The sequence below is a fragment of the Leuresthes tenuis genome, unplaced genomic scaffold, assembly GCF_036924035.1.
Source record: "Leuresthes tenuis unplaced genomic scaffold, fLeuTen1.0.hap1 SCAF_22, whole genome shotgun sequence".
In the NCBI taxonomy this organism is placed as follows: domain Eukaryota; kingdom Metazoa; phylum Chordata; class Actinopteri; order Atheriniformes; family Atherinopsidae; genus Leuresthes; species Leuresthes tenuis.
The window spans coordinates 15,946,927-15,962,985 of record NW_027325376.1 but is presented as its reverse complement, the minus strand read 5'-3'; the positions used below and the strand labels follow the sequence as shown (position 1 = coordinate 15,962,985).

Sequence of the window (16,059 nt, the reverse complement as noted above, 5' to 3'; positions counted from 1 at the left end):
AGAAATGGGAAACAATGAGGAGAAAGAAAGCCGGAACGCTTGTTTATGCGCGTCTCCCCGACGGACATAATAGACGACGTTCCCGTTTCCCGTTTGCACTTCCGGTGTCGGCAGTCTCGCTCGGTGGCTGCCTGTGTTATTGAACATTACTTATTTCTTCAGGCACATAAATCAGTACATTCCGTTCTGACGCGCACTGTTTGCGGTTTTGGATTAATTCTGGTGAGGATAAGTTGAGTCATGAACCCTGTCTTCCGAAAGGTAAACTCATTCTCGAGCTCTGTCGGCTCAACATTATGTCACAGAGGTCGTAACGGAGCAGTGGTGTGATGTGAAGCCACTGGCCGTTTCTTTTGTGTGTGTGTTTGTGTTATGATTCATGCTCCCAAAACATGTGGCATGAATCAACCTGGTTTCAAAAACGTTGAGACAGGTGTCGGCTGAGTGCAGCTGCGTTTGAAGCCGCCCGTTATACATGCGAGTTGTACTGGTCCGACCAGAAATCACTGTTCAATCAGAGCGATGCTGCAACCGTAACAACCGAAGACGTCCGCGTGACTGCGGAAAAGAAGAAAGTTACGCTTCTAAAGTCAACAGGCAGAGAATAGATCTTTGATGAGACTAAACGCAGGGGAATGCAGTTGACTGTGATTTCCAAATAGTGTCCATGCAAGGGCATGAGAAAAAAACCCCGAACTGAATAAAATAAGGAAATGTATAAATAAATTAATATACGCTCAATATTAATTACTGCAATATACACGCTCTCCTAGTTGGGCCAGAGGGCCGACCCTCAGAATGCCTCCATCCCATGAAAACAGCCATAAGATCAATTAACTAACATCATAAACAAATATGAATAAATAAGAGCTCATCTTTACTGATGTCCTGGTCAACCCCTCCCCGATTGGTCCCCATGCAGCCCTCCTGACCCGGGCCTGGTTCCGCACCTGCTCTGGTGGCTCTGGCCTTCCTGTCTTCTTCTGTCCTGTATATTGACAGATTTAAACAAATATAAACATCCATCCATCCATTTTCTATACCGTTAATCGGGTACCGGGTGGGCTGGAGCCTATCCCAGCAGTCCAAATATAAACATGTAGAATTATATTCTCATTAATTACTTTATTTCTGCATGTTTTGTTAATTATTATCATCTATTTCTTGTACGTAAATTTCTATTTATATAAATTTTTCTAATTAAGAAAAACTAAATCTTTACAGTTAAGGCTATTGTTTGTTCTTTTCCTCTTTCATTCTCATTGCTTTTTTAAATTTCCAACTAGGATTTATTTGTCCCTGTTATATAAGATCTGAGTGACGATTCGGCAGCAACCGTGTTCGGTTCTCCCCTTAAATGTGTTCGGAGACCGATTTTTGACGTGGAGCTGAGGTGAAATAAGTCTCCTCCTGCGATGGGCGCAGTTCACAAAGAGGAAGCAGACAAGTCGTGTTCAAACTGACTTGTCATGTGCTGAGAGCAAATCAAAGCAAAATAGAGCAATTTACGTAGAAGAAGTACTCATTTCAGAGTAAACGCATAATATTTACACTGATAATCGACAAACAAATGGATGTGGTTTCCGTTCCTCTTAGGACTCTGACAGACTGTGAGGACAGATAGTTCAATAGTTCGGGTAATTTTCCCTGCAGTTCCTGTGTTGAAATTCGGCTTCTTTCACTCAGTTCGACCTCGTAAAAATCATGTAAATGTCACCCACGGTTAAAAGGCTGTCTTTGAGAAGGACAGACAAAGCTGCTCTGTGGTTCGAAATTTTGCAACAATCCACTTTTTATCTCTGTGTCACTCAGCATCCAGACTTTTGTTGGGAACAGGGTAGTAAATGACATCTTTTTTCCCAGGCTTAGCATCCAGAAGTCTAACCGACCATGTGCGGTTTCGTCTCGATTCTTCACCTGTTGGGTTTTAAAGGGTCGTTTGTTTTATTTGATTTTCAAAGAAGCCCCCGAGCAGCAGCTCCAGATTTCTAAAAAAGCAGGATAATCGCTTTGAACATGCATCAGGGATGCCTCTGAAGTCCAGTCGTGAATTGTCACGACTGTTTTGGTCTTCGGAGGTGACTTTAGCCTTTTCACCGATGGTTTTGTCACTGCTCAAAACAGAAAACACATTAACGCTGTTAAATTCTGAATGTTGACTAACTTTTATAACAAATATGAAATCTGATCCCTTTCTTTTTCCCCCTCTTGTCCAGTTGCAGGTGTCTGTCTCCCAACATGCACTTATGCTGAATCGAACACTTCCGTTATGCAGGTAATCTTTTGCATTTCTTTCAAGTTAACATGCGGCACGAAGGCCGATTTTAAAGTTTGAATGTATACATTACCGAGATTTGCGACCCCTGAGATCTGGGAAAAAAATACTGGAGGGCCAGGAATGAGCCAAACACTGTTTCTATTCTGGAAGATGAGGGGGGGGGGGGGGGGGGGGCTACAGGTACCTCTGTGCTCAGCTGGACTACAGACTGAACTGGAAACGTCACACTGAGGCCGTTCATTACTGATGACGTAAAAGAAGAATGCTGCAAAACCTGCTCAATGTATAACGGACAACGCTGCCCATCTCCTGCATAAGTTAGATTTTTTTATTTTAGTGAATGAAGTCTGTTCAGTCAGAGGCTTCTTCGGCTCCATTGCAACACAAAATGTTTCAGGAGCAGGTTAGCGAACATTTTGGGGTAATAGAAGTAATAGTTGGCTTCATTTTGTTCTTCCAAATATTATTAATTGAGATGCAGTATCTCTGTGTAGTACCTTAGATTAAGCCTTGTTCTTTCCTCTCTCCAGGGCCACACCGTCCATCCAGCATCCTGTGTGGTGTAAGTAAGAAAAGACCACTATGGATTAAGCTTTTGTCCTTTGAAACAATGTTATACTTTGAGTTACTGCGGCCATGTGTCAGTGTGTGTTGAAATGGACAAATCTACCCCTTTCAGGCGCAGCTTCTGCCAATGAAAGACTGTACAAAAGCATGCCAACCCAGGGGATCGGGAGGTGGAGGCATCTCTTACCTAAACAGGCGGTAAGTCTGTAAAAAATTATTTATGCTGCGTGTTAATGGGCAGCCAGTTTGCAACTACAGTTCCACAGAACAGATGAGATCTGGATTAGCTTCAAGGTTGCAGGCTATAAAGGCCTTATGATGTGGAAACATGATCACATTGAAGAATCGTCACATTTCTTGCTGCTAACTTATTCCTAAACCCCTTTTTAACTCGGGGCACTAGTTCTCCACAGGCTCGCATTGGGTCTGATATGAACAAATATCCCGATGTTGATGCTTTAGTCACCGGCACGAATGCCCGTTTCGTGCTAATGTTGTTTCAGACGAAGAAAAAGAAGGACAAACACCAGATGAAACCGGTCGTTGCGGCGACGGACACGGCGTACGGCTCTCTGAACGTGATGGTGTCGGGTTTCGACATGACCGTGGTGGAGCACTACTCCCAGTTCATCCACAACCTCTGCAACCGGCTGGGCGTCAAGGTGGCAGAAAGGTGAGGCTGAGCAAAAACTGCGGAGCTGAGAGGAGAGAATGACAAGCTGATCACACGCGGACTCAAACCAATGCGTTTAAAAATGGTCAAATCTGACCGTTGAAGGTAGAACTGTGTTGCATAGAGCTTATCGGTGTGTCTTGTGTTGTTTCCCTTTGGGGATAGATGAAGCCTGTCGGTGCTCCTGTTGTCGTAAGCAAAGATTCCCCATCAGAAAGACTCGTGCTGTCAGTCTGTCGACCTCTCCTGAGCATCACCGCAGTGTAGTAAAGGCACCTGCATCATTTTTACGTTTATTTTTAGTAATACTTTCATTACTGCTTCCTGTGCAGCTATGCTTTGCCGACTAAAAGCACAGAGGTGTTGCTGGTGCAGGAGCAAGGCACCAAGACGTACGTCGACGCCATCCTGAAGACCCACAAACGAGTCGTCCAGGTAAAACTCGACTTGTGTTTCTATCCACTGTGTCACCTTCACTGCGGGCTCTAGTTTTTTCGATGTTCCTGAGGAATACTCTAGACTTGACCGTCCACTCGTGGTTTTTTTTTGTTGTCTTTTTCCCCCTAGGTGAACAGTCTAAACGCTACGCTGTGTCCTGTCTTCATGGACGTTCTTTTACAGAATCAACCAGAGGGAGTTCAGCTCTCCGTAAAGGAGGTGAGTCGCCGGTCACTCGTTATCCATTTGTGCCAGAAATGCCAGAAAAATGTGGAGATATTTGTTATGACTTCCTAGAGACCTCTTTAAAGGTTTATTTAAGTCGACTCGTCGCAGCTCTGGGTTATGTTTTCGGTTCGCAGTGGGAAAAATGTGAAGGAAAAAGGCATAATAGTTGTTGAAATCCTCTTTTAAGCGGGTTCAGGATTTGAGTTCGGTTAATTGAAACTGATTGTTGGGTCCAAGGCATTCCCATCAGTCCACGTTTGCTCCTCTGTAAAGTGGGGAAAGCAGTTTGAGTGCACGGTGTTAACGTTAACTCCTGTGATATCCGACGTGGACTTTAGGGCTTTATTTTAGAAAGTATGAAGTAACATTGATAGTTTATGGCTGTATAATGTAAATATTTTTGAATGGGAATGAATTGAGTGAAATGTAAAATTCACTCTAAAGGACATATCTGTGCGTGTTGCCCATCTGCCACTTCGATTTCCTTTTTTCCCTTTACTCCCTCCAGAGTATGGGGGGGAAAAAGTCATATCACGATATTTTTAAAAAAATCGGTCGATATCGATATATATCGGATCCATAACTAGCATCCACTTGAACCCCTTATTTCCCTCTGTGCTTATCGGTAGCATGTCTTTTGCAATACAATAAGCTGCTGTATTTGTAATATCGCGGTGTCTCTTGGATTTTTTGGATTTTTTGTCTCTATGGTCTTCTGTTGCTGCTGCACAGGCCTTGTTATTGGGGGAAGATTAGCACCTGTTCCAGGCTGTTTGTAAAAGTTTGCGTTCTTCGTGCTGAAATGGTGGCGCTGCTTCAGGTGATGAGAAATACTGGTGGTTCCCTGTCTTTGTCGGAACACGTGCTCGACATAATTAGTGGCGCACGCTACTCTATTTCGTGTCGGACTTCAAAGAACCAAAATACCTCCACACCACGGAACTTTTTGAGCCCTTCTTATCAACAATGTCATCCCTTACGCCTTGGGCTGTGTTTTCCATCGTTTCTTCCGAGGGAGCACTCATTTTTTCTTTTCTTTTTTTTTTATACGGCTGCAGCAGCACAAACAAACAAAACACCACAACTAGCTGCTGGCATGGCTCTATTCCAGCCACGTGATTGGCTCAGCGTGGCGCAACTCTCGTTGTCATTGGCTGTTCGTACTGTCTGTCACGATCAGCAGAAGTTAGTCGGTTTGAAGAAAGAAAGAGGGAAAAAAATGACCCAGCGACATACATTTTAGTATCAGAGTCATAGTTTAAGGCGTCCGGCTGATCAAATGAGAACATTTACAGTTCCTTTGTCCTGCATTTCGGCAGATGAACACATTCTGAGCTCTTTCCATTATAAAGGAAGACGGATTGAGCTCAGTCTGTAGAGCCCTCGGGTCTCGGTGGCAGGAAAGAACCGACTTTGATCCAAATCAGTTTCAGTGGAGGTGTCTGTTTTGGTGCTTTAGTAAATATTAGTTAAAAAAAAAACAACTAATATTTCTCTCTCTTCCTTCTCAGCACACTGAGGAAGATTTCCATGCACGATTTAAGGCACGTCCAGAACTGGAAGGCCTCATGGCTCAGATCAACCCATGAGTTTGGCTCTGCTGACCCTCCTCAACTGTATTTTCACATCATCTGCAAGGGATAGTTGTCCGAATGTATTTATTTCGTCTCATTCTCCTGTTGAATGCTGGAACGATTCCCACTTTCATTGCAGTAAATGTTTAAGAAAAACCAAACAAATATTTATCAGTTCTTTCGTGACCTTTGACAAATAAAGCAGCAAGATTTTTCCAAGCCTCGGATTCAGAATTTTGAGTGCATTTCAGACAGTTCAGACTCACGCACATTAAGTTTAAAAACTGCTGCACTGAATCATACCGACTAAAGCCTGTTTCTGTGAAAGAAGACTTTTCATAGTGTCTAAAACTCACGGTACTACGAGTCTGGAACTATTGAAGCAGACAACTGTCCATAAAAGATAAGTTCGATCTGGTCTGTGACGCCATGAAGCCAATGGGTAAGGCTGCTTAAAACCATTATTTTTTCTTTCTATTATTGGCCCGAATAAAAATGGCTTTGGTTCTTCAAAGACACTTGGTATGTCTTGTGTAGGGATATAGTCTACTCAGTCGTCCATGTTTTCATTTGGATTAATTGAAATAAACCAGTTTAGTCTGTTGTTCTGCTAACTGTCTTATTGTCTGAGGTCCAGTAGATTTAAAAAGAAAAGAGGCATTCTCATGTTTGAAAATACGACAGAATGAGAGTCAAGTTTGTAGCGTGCAAGTAAAGAACATCCAGGTAGAATACTATTATTCGTATCCACTTTTATTTCTATGAACAAAAACAGACTCTTAGGAAATTTTTAAAAAAGGATGTAAATAATACTTCTTCTGAATCACAAAATTAAAATCAATCGATCAATAATGCATCTCATGATGAGTTTGTGAATTCTTATCACAGTACTGGCTCACCTTTTAGCAGAGGGGACCGTGTCTAAAATGTATAAATCATAATAAAATCCCCTTTTTAATCATGCAAATGTGCCATTCAACATGTCCGTGGCAGCAAAGTCTTAAATTTTCCCCTTTCTCGATAGCATAGATAAACACCATGCAGCACCATGACTCACAAGCCTGAAAATGTAAAACATTATCAAAACATAAGAAAGAATATTCATTTTCACAGAAAACATGCTTACAGTACACAACAAAATGATTCAAAGTTGTATCTCACATTATTTTGGTCAATAATCACGTGGCATTGAAAGCAACATGGAGACTTAAAGGCCCCCAAAGTGCAAGAAGAGCGCACCAAAAGCTGAGTATACCTCTAACTTCTGCAAATGTAACCGCACACATCATGTTACCAGCTTGTAAAAGAGCCTTTTAACGCCACAGTTTTCAGTTTTGGTCGGGTATAGTTCCAGACTAAACCCAAAAAAACCACAGATTTCATGTTGCTTATGCACTTTATGTTTTGTTTACATGGGAAGATACTTGGTACGAGGACTATCTGTTTGAACTGACTCTTCATGGCTGCACGGACCCTGCTGCTTGATGTCAAACTCCATGAACAGGGGGCGGATGGAGAATCCCTGCCTGCAAAAATTCAGTTTGTCAAATGACCTGTAAAAAGCTGGATGAACCTCCTCAGCACATTGTCGGGTCAGGCAGCGTCCAGATCTGTTCAGGTCTGCCCAGATCTGGTATAACAGGCAAAACCACCACACGTTTTTATCTCCAAGGGTGGCAAATGTCCACTCATGTCCAAAGTCACATCGCCTCAGTTCTTCTATTGATCCTTTGTCAGCACTTTTCAAGCTTAGACAGGAGAGGCCTCAGATTCTTCATCCCTTTAAGGACTTTATGGAACGTGTCTTTTCCCTCTCTGCCGACCGAACTCACAAATTTTAAGATCTCCCTCATCTGGTCACGTTCGCTGTTAATGGCTCTGACGGCATCGTAGGCCTCGTCCGAGATCAGCCCCAATTCCCGGAGCTCATCCAGGATGTATTTCGTATCTTTGACTTGGTTAATCAGAGATATTCGATTGAGATCCACGAAATGCTGATCTGAGGCCGACGCTGGAGACAAAAGCAGCGGAGACGAAACAACAGTGAATGCTGGGAGTTGTATAAGGTAGAAATTCTTAAACAGGAACTAAGAAGAATGTGTAAAAAGTGCCATCATGGTGGACAAAGCCACTATCATACTATCAGTTATATTTACTCAGTCTAATCCCACTTAAGCTGCACCATGCTCTGCCATTTGTCAGTATCAAAAATCAATGTAGAAAGTGGCCTTTAGCTTCAGTTCTCAGCACAGTGGCTATGCATAATCGGAAGAGATCAGGTGCAGTTTCATGACTAAAACTGTGTAAAAGTGTGCAAAGACATTCCAATTAGCCAGGTTTTTAAAGATGTGTGTCAGCATGGTTTATAAATCCTGTTCATTGTGAAACTATAGGGACATGCACAGATCTTATTTCCAATCAGCCTTTTTTTTTCACACCATGAATAGATACAGATACAGACAGAAAAATGACATTTGCGCCACATCTACACATGCGTGACAATGAAAGCCACAGTAAAGAAGAAGCCCAGTTTCACCAGATGTAAAATGGAGACAATAAACAGAAATGTGGAGAAATCTTTTTTTTTTTTATCTTGAGGTTTCAGTTCTGGAACAAAAACTGCTGGATGTAAAAAAAGATAAATCTTAAAAAAAAAAAGAGATAAAAGCGATCAGCATTGTAACGACCCTGCAGAGGCAAAAAGAAAAGATTGGATGATGGACCCCTTCTCTTTTTAAAGCCTCATTAGAAAGGGCAGGTATGCAGGTATTTACACACCCACAATTAGTGCTGCGTCCGCCTTTTTTCAAAAGTGAACCCTCCAGAATGAAGTTTGCTGCCGGCGTATTAAGAACTGATGCTAAAGGATACCGTGTGCGTTTGTATTTGACATCTCGGGGTGAGAATGAATTGCATAAATTTACCTTCGTCATCAGTGCTCGGAGTCATGTAGTCTCCTAAGACACAGAAAAAGTACAAACCTCGATCAGTCGATGAATATGAGGGATTTGTCTGAATAAGTTTTCTTTTCTATTATATTCACAACTCAGAAGACATCTAACTGCAAATGGACAGAAAAAACTGAATTCGAGAAGTACTTTTGCACGTAAATGAATGACTTTAGACATCGCCAACAATGACACCGACCTTTTCGAATGGTACAGATCCAGACAACTTCCTCTCGCCCGTCTCTCCTTCCCGTCTTCAGTTTTAGCGTGAAGTCGCTGTCTGCATTTCTGATGAACACCTCAAAGTATGTTCTCCTTTCATATCTTAACTTTATGCTCTGTGGAGAAATTCACTCGGCTTTAGATGCGTGCGCACAAGTAGGAAATCTAAATTTCTAACTTTCCTTCTTGTAAAATATTAGGAATCAGATTTATTTGTCAGGATATTAAACGTTAAAACATGTCTTTATTATTCTGTTCTAAGAACTGTAGCGCATGATTACAGCCGCCTTACTTCAGGCTGAATTTCAGCAGCGTCCGTTTCAGATGTCAAGAAGAAATGATCCTGCATTTGCAGAGACTTGATGGGGCTTGGTTTAGGGATCATTATCGATCCATGAGGTGACTCCTCACGCTTGACTTTCTGTGGTGTTTTTTTTTAAAGAAAAAAAAACATATTAGCCCTACTCAGCCCACGCTTACTTGCTCATACGCTTATCAAAGGTCTGCAGTAATAAATGCCAACAACCTGTTGTAAGTCTTGATCCGGCGGGACCAGGTGAACGTGCAGTGTGAGGAACTCCTGTTTTGTTTTGAATATCATCACATCATGGTAGACTTTCACCGGAAGACCCAGCCTCACCCGCCACATAACCCCCTTTGGAGAGAAAGTCGGTTGGAGCAACTTGACATGGGACGGTGTCACTTCAGACACCTGTTCCACAGCATCTCCACAAGTTTCTACATGTAGAACCACAAACATGTCTGGAGTTGTAGATTCAGAATCTGAGAGAAACAAAACAAGACCAAAAAGATCATAAAAACACGGAGATTCTATCAATTTATTTGTTTATACACTCAAACTATTCTGGTGATGTACGACACTCCCCCTTTCTATTAAATGGATACAGTGGGTGCGTCCAGTATAAGGTGACCAGACGTCCCCAATTTTCGTCTCTATCCCTGAAAGAATGATGATTAGATTCCTTAAAGAATGAAAGCTGGAAGTCCACAGACCATCTGAGGGAACTGAACCCATGAGCAGTCCAACCCCAGGCAGCATCCCATCATCCTGAGCATCTTTGTTGAACTCCTGTGATCATAGTTTCCACGTTCTCAGAGGCTCAAAGCTTTCACCCAACAGCCTGAGCTGTTCAACTACACACTGAAAGGTTGAATCCTAAAGTTTCTCTTTTTATTCTGGCTTCAAAAAGCCCAACCGACTCTGAGCTGAACAACCTGCCCTTCCTTTTATAAAAGCCATCAGCATCCACAGGAGTTGAACCCCCTCCCTCTGCTTCCAGAAGCTGTTCTGTATCTGCCTGAACCACCAAATCACAGCTTCAGCCTCTGCCTTTCTGAGCTGCTTCCATTCTTCTGTTCGGATGCTGAACTGTAGAGTTTATTCTTTTAAGCGCTTTGATCCCTCATCTTCACAAACTAAAAGCTGCTCAGTAACAGTTTGAGCCAGTAAATCAAAGACTCAAGCTTTCTAACTTAAAGCGCTCTATGGGATCAAATAAGGGTCAGAAAGATTTTGTGCATGTGTAAAACTTAACACTTTCACGTGCGACCCTGAAGTTACAAGTTTATTAACTAAAGTTACAAGTACGAATTCTGACCCATTTTGACTCGTGAGTAAGGTGACCAGACGTCCCTGTTTTGAGTGACCTGTCCCCGAAAATGTCCCCAATTTTGACCCTGAATGGGGGAAATGCGCGCAGACTCAAAGTAACACCAGTTGCTATGGTAGCCATTTCACACATCGCCAGAGAAGACGTCGTATGACGTATAAACGCAACAGCGTCAACAACAACAATCTAGAGGCAGCAAAAAGGAAAGAAAAGGAGACCAGCGGCCGCGATAAATGGTATGTTGTGTATTGACTTATTTCTTTTTGGCAGATTTTTCACCTCCGCATTGAAAATGTCCTCGATTTTCATTTCACAAATCTGGTCACCTTAGTCCAGTATGTTCACTCACCTATCCAGTGTGGCAGATACACCTCCTCCAACTGTCCAGCCACGACTGAAATGTCAAGTAGGGGTCCGGCAGGCATGTAATCCGTGCATGCAGGTTTCTCCCTGTGTTCCTCCCAAGAGCAGAACCGGTACTGCAAACTCACCGGCTCCTTGCAAAGCCACCGCAGGGCAGACACACTGCATTCAAAGCGACCCGGGTCAGACTGCAGGCTGAGGAATAAAAGGAAGTACAACTGACTGAAACCCTGGATGAAAGTAAAGCAGCTCATTGTGTACTTTTATGCGCAGGAGTTCAGGTGAAGCGGTGGTTTGCCGACAGCTGTGAGCTGGTCGTGTTTTACGCGCCACGCATCGCAGCTCATTACGGTTGGATCTTTTCCATTTGGGATGCTTTGCGTAACCCATTTAGATTTCTTAAATTTAGCTCATGATAGAAGCAGATTATGGCATATCACAAGGATGCTGTGGTACTGATGGAGTCTGCTCAGAAACCCTTTGTGATCTGCTGATATACTCACCTGTATGTTTGGACCTCATCCCCTGTCTTGATGTCCGGTACAAGTTTAGTCCAATGAGAAGAGTCCTGAGTCAAGAAGTAATATATATATATATATACATATTATTACAGTTATTGTTATTGTTGGATCAGTTATTTTGGAAAGCATTTAAGCACATAGATAAGAACAAGCAAACAGATACTTACAATGGCTCGTTCTCCAAACTTGAACTGTCCTGAAGGCCCCACAGTAGTCCGGACACATTGGTAAACATTAAGATAAAAAAAAAAAGAAAGTACCTTATACGTTTTTGTCTGACTTCAATATAATGAAAATAAGGCTGCAGTTGCTACCGTTCAAACCCTATTCAGGAGCAGCTGCGACAGGTCATGGTCTGAAGTGCTTTACAGACATGGATGAAGGCAACTCTCCTGAAAAATCTCTCATTAGACCCTTTGTCCACACATTGCTGGCATGCTCAGTCGGCATGCTTACACATTTTTTTGGTGCAATCAGCAAACGGGGGACGTGGTGGAGACTCGTGTTCTGATGACGGATTTGACGTCACACAGGCGTTGCAGACACCATTGAATTGAATTGGACCGGTTCTCTTGAACACGTGTGTCGCCCACTTTCATCCACAGTTTAATCTTTCAAAGTGCAACACCAGCAACTACACTTCTTTGAGTAATTGGACATGCATGAGCTCTGCAACCAGGCTTCTCAGTCTGAACTAGAGGCACAGTGCGTTTCTTTGATGAGGGCGGAAGTGTTTGCTAGATAGTTATCTGCCTGGGCAGATGGCAGTTGGCCAGTTCAAGGTTTATGCACTTTTGCATTTGTGAACACAGTGTTTGTGGTCTGGATTTATGATGCGTGCAAAAAAAAATCCTGAAGAGAAAAATGAGGAAAAATGCGTAATGACATTAATTCTGCAGTTCGGTACAACTAACTCTTAAGTCTGTCAACGTTTTTCCATGCAAATCTCTTAATTTGTATCAGTCAGACATTAAGTTACACACAGTTGTTGTGGAAAATAGTTAATTTTCTTACCCTCAGTAATCAGCAATCTTCTCTGAATGCTGAAGGCTACAGGACCATTGATGGTAAATCCCAGGTAAAAGAACACTTCGCCTGATTTCCAGAGGCCGTCTCTTCGGTTGGCCTCTACCTCAATCTCTGTGGAGCCAAAGGTCGCATACAGTCGGTAATTTCGTACTACTCCTTCAACTTTGAGGAGGTGGTCTTGGACTGTGGGGTCTTTGAAAATACTCTCATTCTTCCAGTAAACGTTTGATTCTTGCAGGGCGTCTTGAGTCCACTTAATCTCAAGAACTCGTCTGTGAACAAATCTACTCAGTTGTTTGCCTGGTCCAACAAAAAGCAGGGGTCGAAGGTATCTCGATCTAAACATAGTCTTGTATTCCTGTTCATAAGAGTGCTTCAGGTGTTCAATTAACTGATGGACGTTTGTTTGGACTGGTTGTTCTTCGTCATCTGTGGGCCAAAACAGAAGCAGGGCCATCATGTGATCCTCAGCTTGCATTTCAGATAGTTTTTTCTGCCTTAAAGCGCTTTGATCATCAGAACTGGATAGTGTCTCATTCACGTTTTTCAGCATGATCTTAGCAAAGATGAAGTTGGTGAAAGCACGCGTGGTGAAACCTTCGCTATGACAGATTTCCTCCCACCATGTGGCAATGTCTTTAACATCTGATGTTGTGCATCTCCTGTCGAGGCATGAGAGAACTCCAGCAGAGGTGACGGCCAGCTTCTGTTTAAGTTTCTGGAGAGTTTTCTGAAGTTTGTCTTTGTGTGCTGGAACCGAGACTCCGACATACTTTTTGTAGCATTCTGCAGCTTCTTTGGTGGCGTAGGCGTTGTCTTTTTTCATGGCAGACTCTGAATACGTCAGAAAGACATCCAAGAATTCAAACTTCTTCTCCACCTTCTCTCTGAGACTCTTTATCAGGTTGTTAAATCTGAAGAGTTTGTTGTCTCCGAGTGTTTGAAGGACAGAGCCCACGGACACATCACTTGTGAGAACTCCTCTCCATGTTTCATCTTTGCTGACAAGTTGGTCAAACAGAATGTTGCAAACCTGCAGGAAGCCAAATTGTCCTCTGATGTTTAAATCGTGCAGGTTTTTTGTCTTTCCATCTTCCAAGTTCTTACCGTGTTCTTTCACAGCAAGTTGCTCTTCATCCTCAAAAGCTTCAATGGCCTTTTGGGCCAACTGCAAAATTTCCCTTGCGTCAGCAGGACGCTCCTTGTTCTTTAAATGGTTCTTATGGACTTGGCCGAGCGTATCAGCAATAAACGATTTCTTGGGATCTCGCTCCTTTGCCCTATTCGCCCAAATTTCAGCCTCCTGAAAGTCTTTGAGTTCGCCATAGCAGAAACGGGCGAGTGCCTGAGGAAACAAAGCATTTTTATCAAACTTATTTGACGCAACTTTTAGAACGGACGCACTCTCCTTTTTGTCTTCCATTTTTGTAATATGTAAAATCAGTGTGGAATACTTCTCCAGCCTGTCATGTTCTTCCCTTGGTCTCCGATCGTGCGTTTCAGCACGGTCGGTTCCCTTGTCTATCTTTATTTCTCTTTTGGTTAACATGTGTTTGATGAAACCAAGCAAACACGCGGGAACATCATCCCCGCAAAAATTTGACAAGAAGTTTCTCGTCGTGTCACTTCTGGTCACGCCTGCATCAGCCAACAGTTCAGTACAACACTTTGCTATCGCAGGGTGGGCCATCCGGACCTTTCTTTTACTGCTCATGTCATGTTGTAAGGTGATGATGAGGTGACTGAAAGGCTGCATTTGGTCCAACAACAACTGGTCATCGTGGCTTGGGTTGTCGTGTATGAGGAAGTCCAGGCAGTGAGACTCCAGCAGGTATGAACCTGGTACATAAGCGTTCAGCAGGGATAGGAAGGCAGCGAGCTGGGTCTTCAGTGGCTTATTTTTTCTTTCAATTTTTGTAAACGTGGCACATGCTTCCTGGATATAATCCTGCGAGAAATTAGTTTGAAGGATGTTAAAACCATGGAATTGCTTGATTTTGTCGCCATACTTTCCGCTGAGCTCTTCCTTTTTCTCATCGAACAGTTTCCTTTCTGTGTCTGAGATGTTGTTTGTGAGGATTACATCTTTTCTCTCATTCCTCTTGAATTCTTCCTTTTCTCTGCAGAAATGTTCCGTTTCACGGACGGCGTCGTCCGTTCTCACACAGCTGAGCAAAATGACCACGGGCATGTCGACATCTACATCCTGCTCTACAATCTCCTCCATAATGCTGTCCTGGAGTTGGTCCAAATTAAACGTGTGATCCAGTAACAGCAGCACAGTATTAAGACTGTCCTGATTTCCTGCTTTGAAAAGATGAACCACCTCCTTCGTAACTTTCACGATGTCTGGGGTTGAATCTGTCAACACAGCACATCTGAAGGTTTTTCTCAAGTTCCATAACACATGCATGGCCAGTGTGGTTCCCCCACTTCCTTGATGGTGGTACAGTTTAATCACCGATGTTCCTGGGCCTCTCCTTCTCTTCCTGATTTGCTGCACCAGTCTGTCATAGCCGTCTCTTTTGATGAAAGGAGATCCAGTGCCATTTGACTGTGCCACTTCACTAATATGAAAGTTTAACCAGTCGGGTGGAGCGCCTCTGTAAAAGTTTTCCTCTGCCTGTTCAGCAGTTTCTTCTGTTATTTCCAGTCCTTCAAACTGATTTGCGTAAACAATATCCAAAAGGGAAAAAGACTCTCTGATTTCATCCGCATAAATTAGTGCCCCTGTGGCACTGGAAAGGGCTGGTTCTCGGTCCATTTTGGCTGTTTTCTTAACCTACAGATGAAAGAATTAATATTCATATTAATATTCAAATAGCACCAAATAGAGAAATTGATTTAATATAGCTGTGGATGTATTAGGATGAGGAGGGGAAGTTCTGCAAAGTGATGGACTCTGCCAGTCTATCAGCGGTGTTGGTAAATTAACTTAAAAGCACATCTAATAGGTAATATGCTAATCCTGAATTAATATTAAGAATAATTATGTTAATTTTGTCATCAGAATGTAAAAAAACCCAACAACAAATAAACCACAAAAACTAATTTTCCAACGCTATTTCAATAGCTATTTCAACTCAATTTCAGCCACTTTATGACAAGCTTAAGCCAGTCTTTTCCATTATTTTTAATGCACCCCCAGAAGCTTTTTGACCATATGTATATCAAATAGATATGCATATTATGTGTTTATATGTAATATGTTCATACGTGAAATATCTCTGGGGGGAAAAATTAATTAATAAAAATTTGCTTTCGGTATCTGATCATCGGTACCATGATTACACCCCTCCAGGTTTCACTGTTATTGCCCACATGATCATTTTTGTGATGTTGCATGTCCCAACAGCCAGTGATCAGACTGCCAGGGCCTCTGCCTTTGACTGCCACACAGTCCGTAAAGCACCTTACCTCCTGCAGGTGGTAAGTCTACAGGAGGGTGTCCTCATTTTGTTCATTTGTCCTGTACCCAGGTGGACCCCATGAGATAGGGTGAAACCGCCAGGTTCTCGCTGACAAGCTTCTCACCTCGGCCTGGCTCCAGGGTGAGGTCCCAGTCTCCCTAACCATGACAAGGTAAC

General features: G+C 42.8%; 2 protein-coding genes across 2 annotated transcripts; one reads left to right on the top strand and one right to left on the bottom strand.

The window, feature by feature from the left end:
• Positions 1-66: 66 nt before the first annotated feature.
• On the top strand, positions 67-5,977 carry mrpl48 (mitochondrial ribosomal protein L48). Its single transcript, XM_072376822.1, has 8 exons — positions 67-261; positions 2,217-2,275; positions 2,809-2,840; positions 2,958-3,043; positions 3,349-3,518; positions 3,851-3,953; positions 4,086-4,175; positions 5,696-5,977. The coding sequence occupies exons 1-8, from the start codon at positions 241-243 to the stop codon at positions 5,771-5,773; spliced, it is 639 nt and encodes a 212-aa protein (XP_072232923.1). The 5' UTR covers positions 67-240; the 3' UTR covers positions 5,774-5,977.
• Positions 5,978-7,456: 1,479 nt separating this feature from the next.
• LOC140282219 (sterile alpha motif domain-containing protein 9-like) lies at positions 7,457-15,250 on the bottom strand. Its single transcript, XM_072376808.1, has 9 exons — positions 12,460-15,250; positions 11,611-11,650; positions 11,426-11,490; positions 10,909-11,117; positions 9,455-9,711; positions 9,221-9,349; positions 8,906-9,044; positions 8,683-8,715; positions 7,457-7,757 (listed from the first exon to the last, which is right to left on the bottom strand). The coding sequence occupies exons 1-9, from the start codon at positions 15,234-15,236 to the stop codon at positions 7,492-7,494; spliced, it is 3,915 nt and encodes a 1,304-aa protein (XP_072232909.1). The 5' UTR covers positions 15,237-15,250; the 3' UTR covers positions 7,457-7,491.
• Positions 15,251-16,059: the final 809 nt, after the last annotated feature.

What these genes read in the sequence shown, in the direction of transcription:
- LOC140282219 (XM_072376808.1), bottom strand. Translation starts at nt 15,236, where the DNA reads ATGGACCGAGAACCAGCCCTTTCCAGTGCCACAGGGGCACTAATTTAT. An exon ending in GATGAGGTCCAAACATACAG is followed by an intron (nt 11,118 to 11,425) that starts GTGAGTATATCA and finishes TTTATTCCTCAG; the next exon opens with CCTGCAGTCTGACCCGGGTC. An exon ending in CGGATCAAGACTTACAACAG is followed by an intron (nt 9,350 to 9,454) that starts GTTGTTGGCATT and finishes AAAACACCACAG; the next exon opens with AAAGTCAAGCGTGAGGAGTC.
- mrpl48 (XM_072376822.1), top strand. Translation starts at nt 241, where the DNA reads ATGAACCCTGTCTTCCGAAAG. An exon ending in ATCTCTTACCTAAACAGGCG is followed by an intron (nt 3,044 to 3,348) that starts GTAAGTCTGTAA and finishes ATGTTGTTTCAG; the next exon opens with ACGAAGAAAAAGAAGGACAA. An exon ending in CCCACAAACGAGTCGTCCAG is followed by an intron (nt 3,954 to 4,085) that starts GTAAAACTCGAC and finishes TTTTCCCCCTAG; the next exon opens with GTGAACAGTCTAAACGCTAC.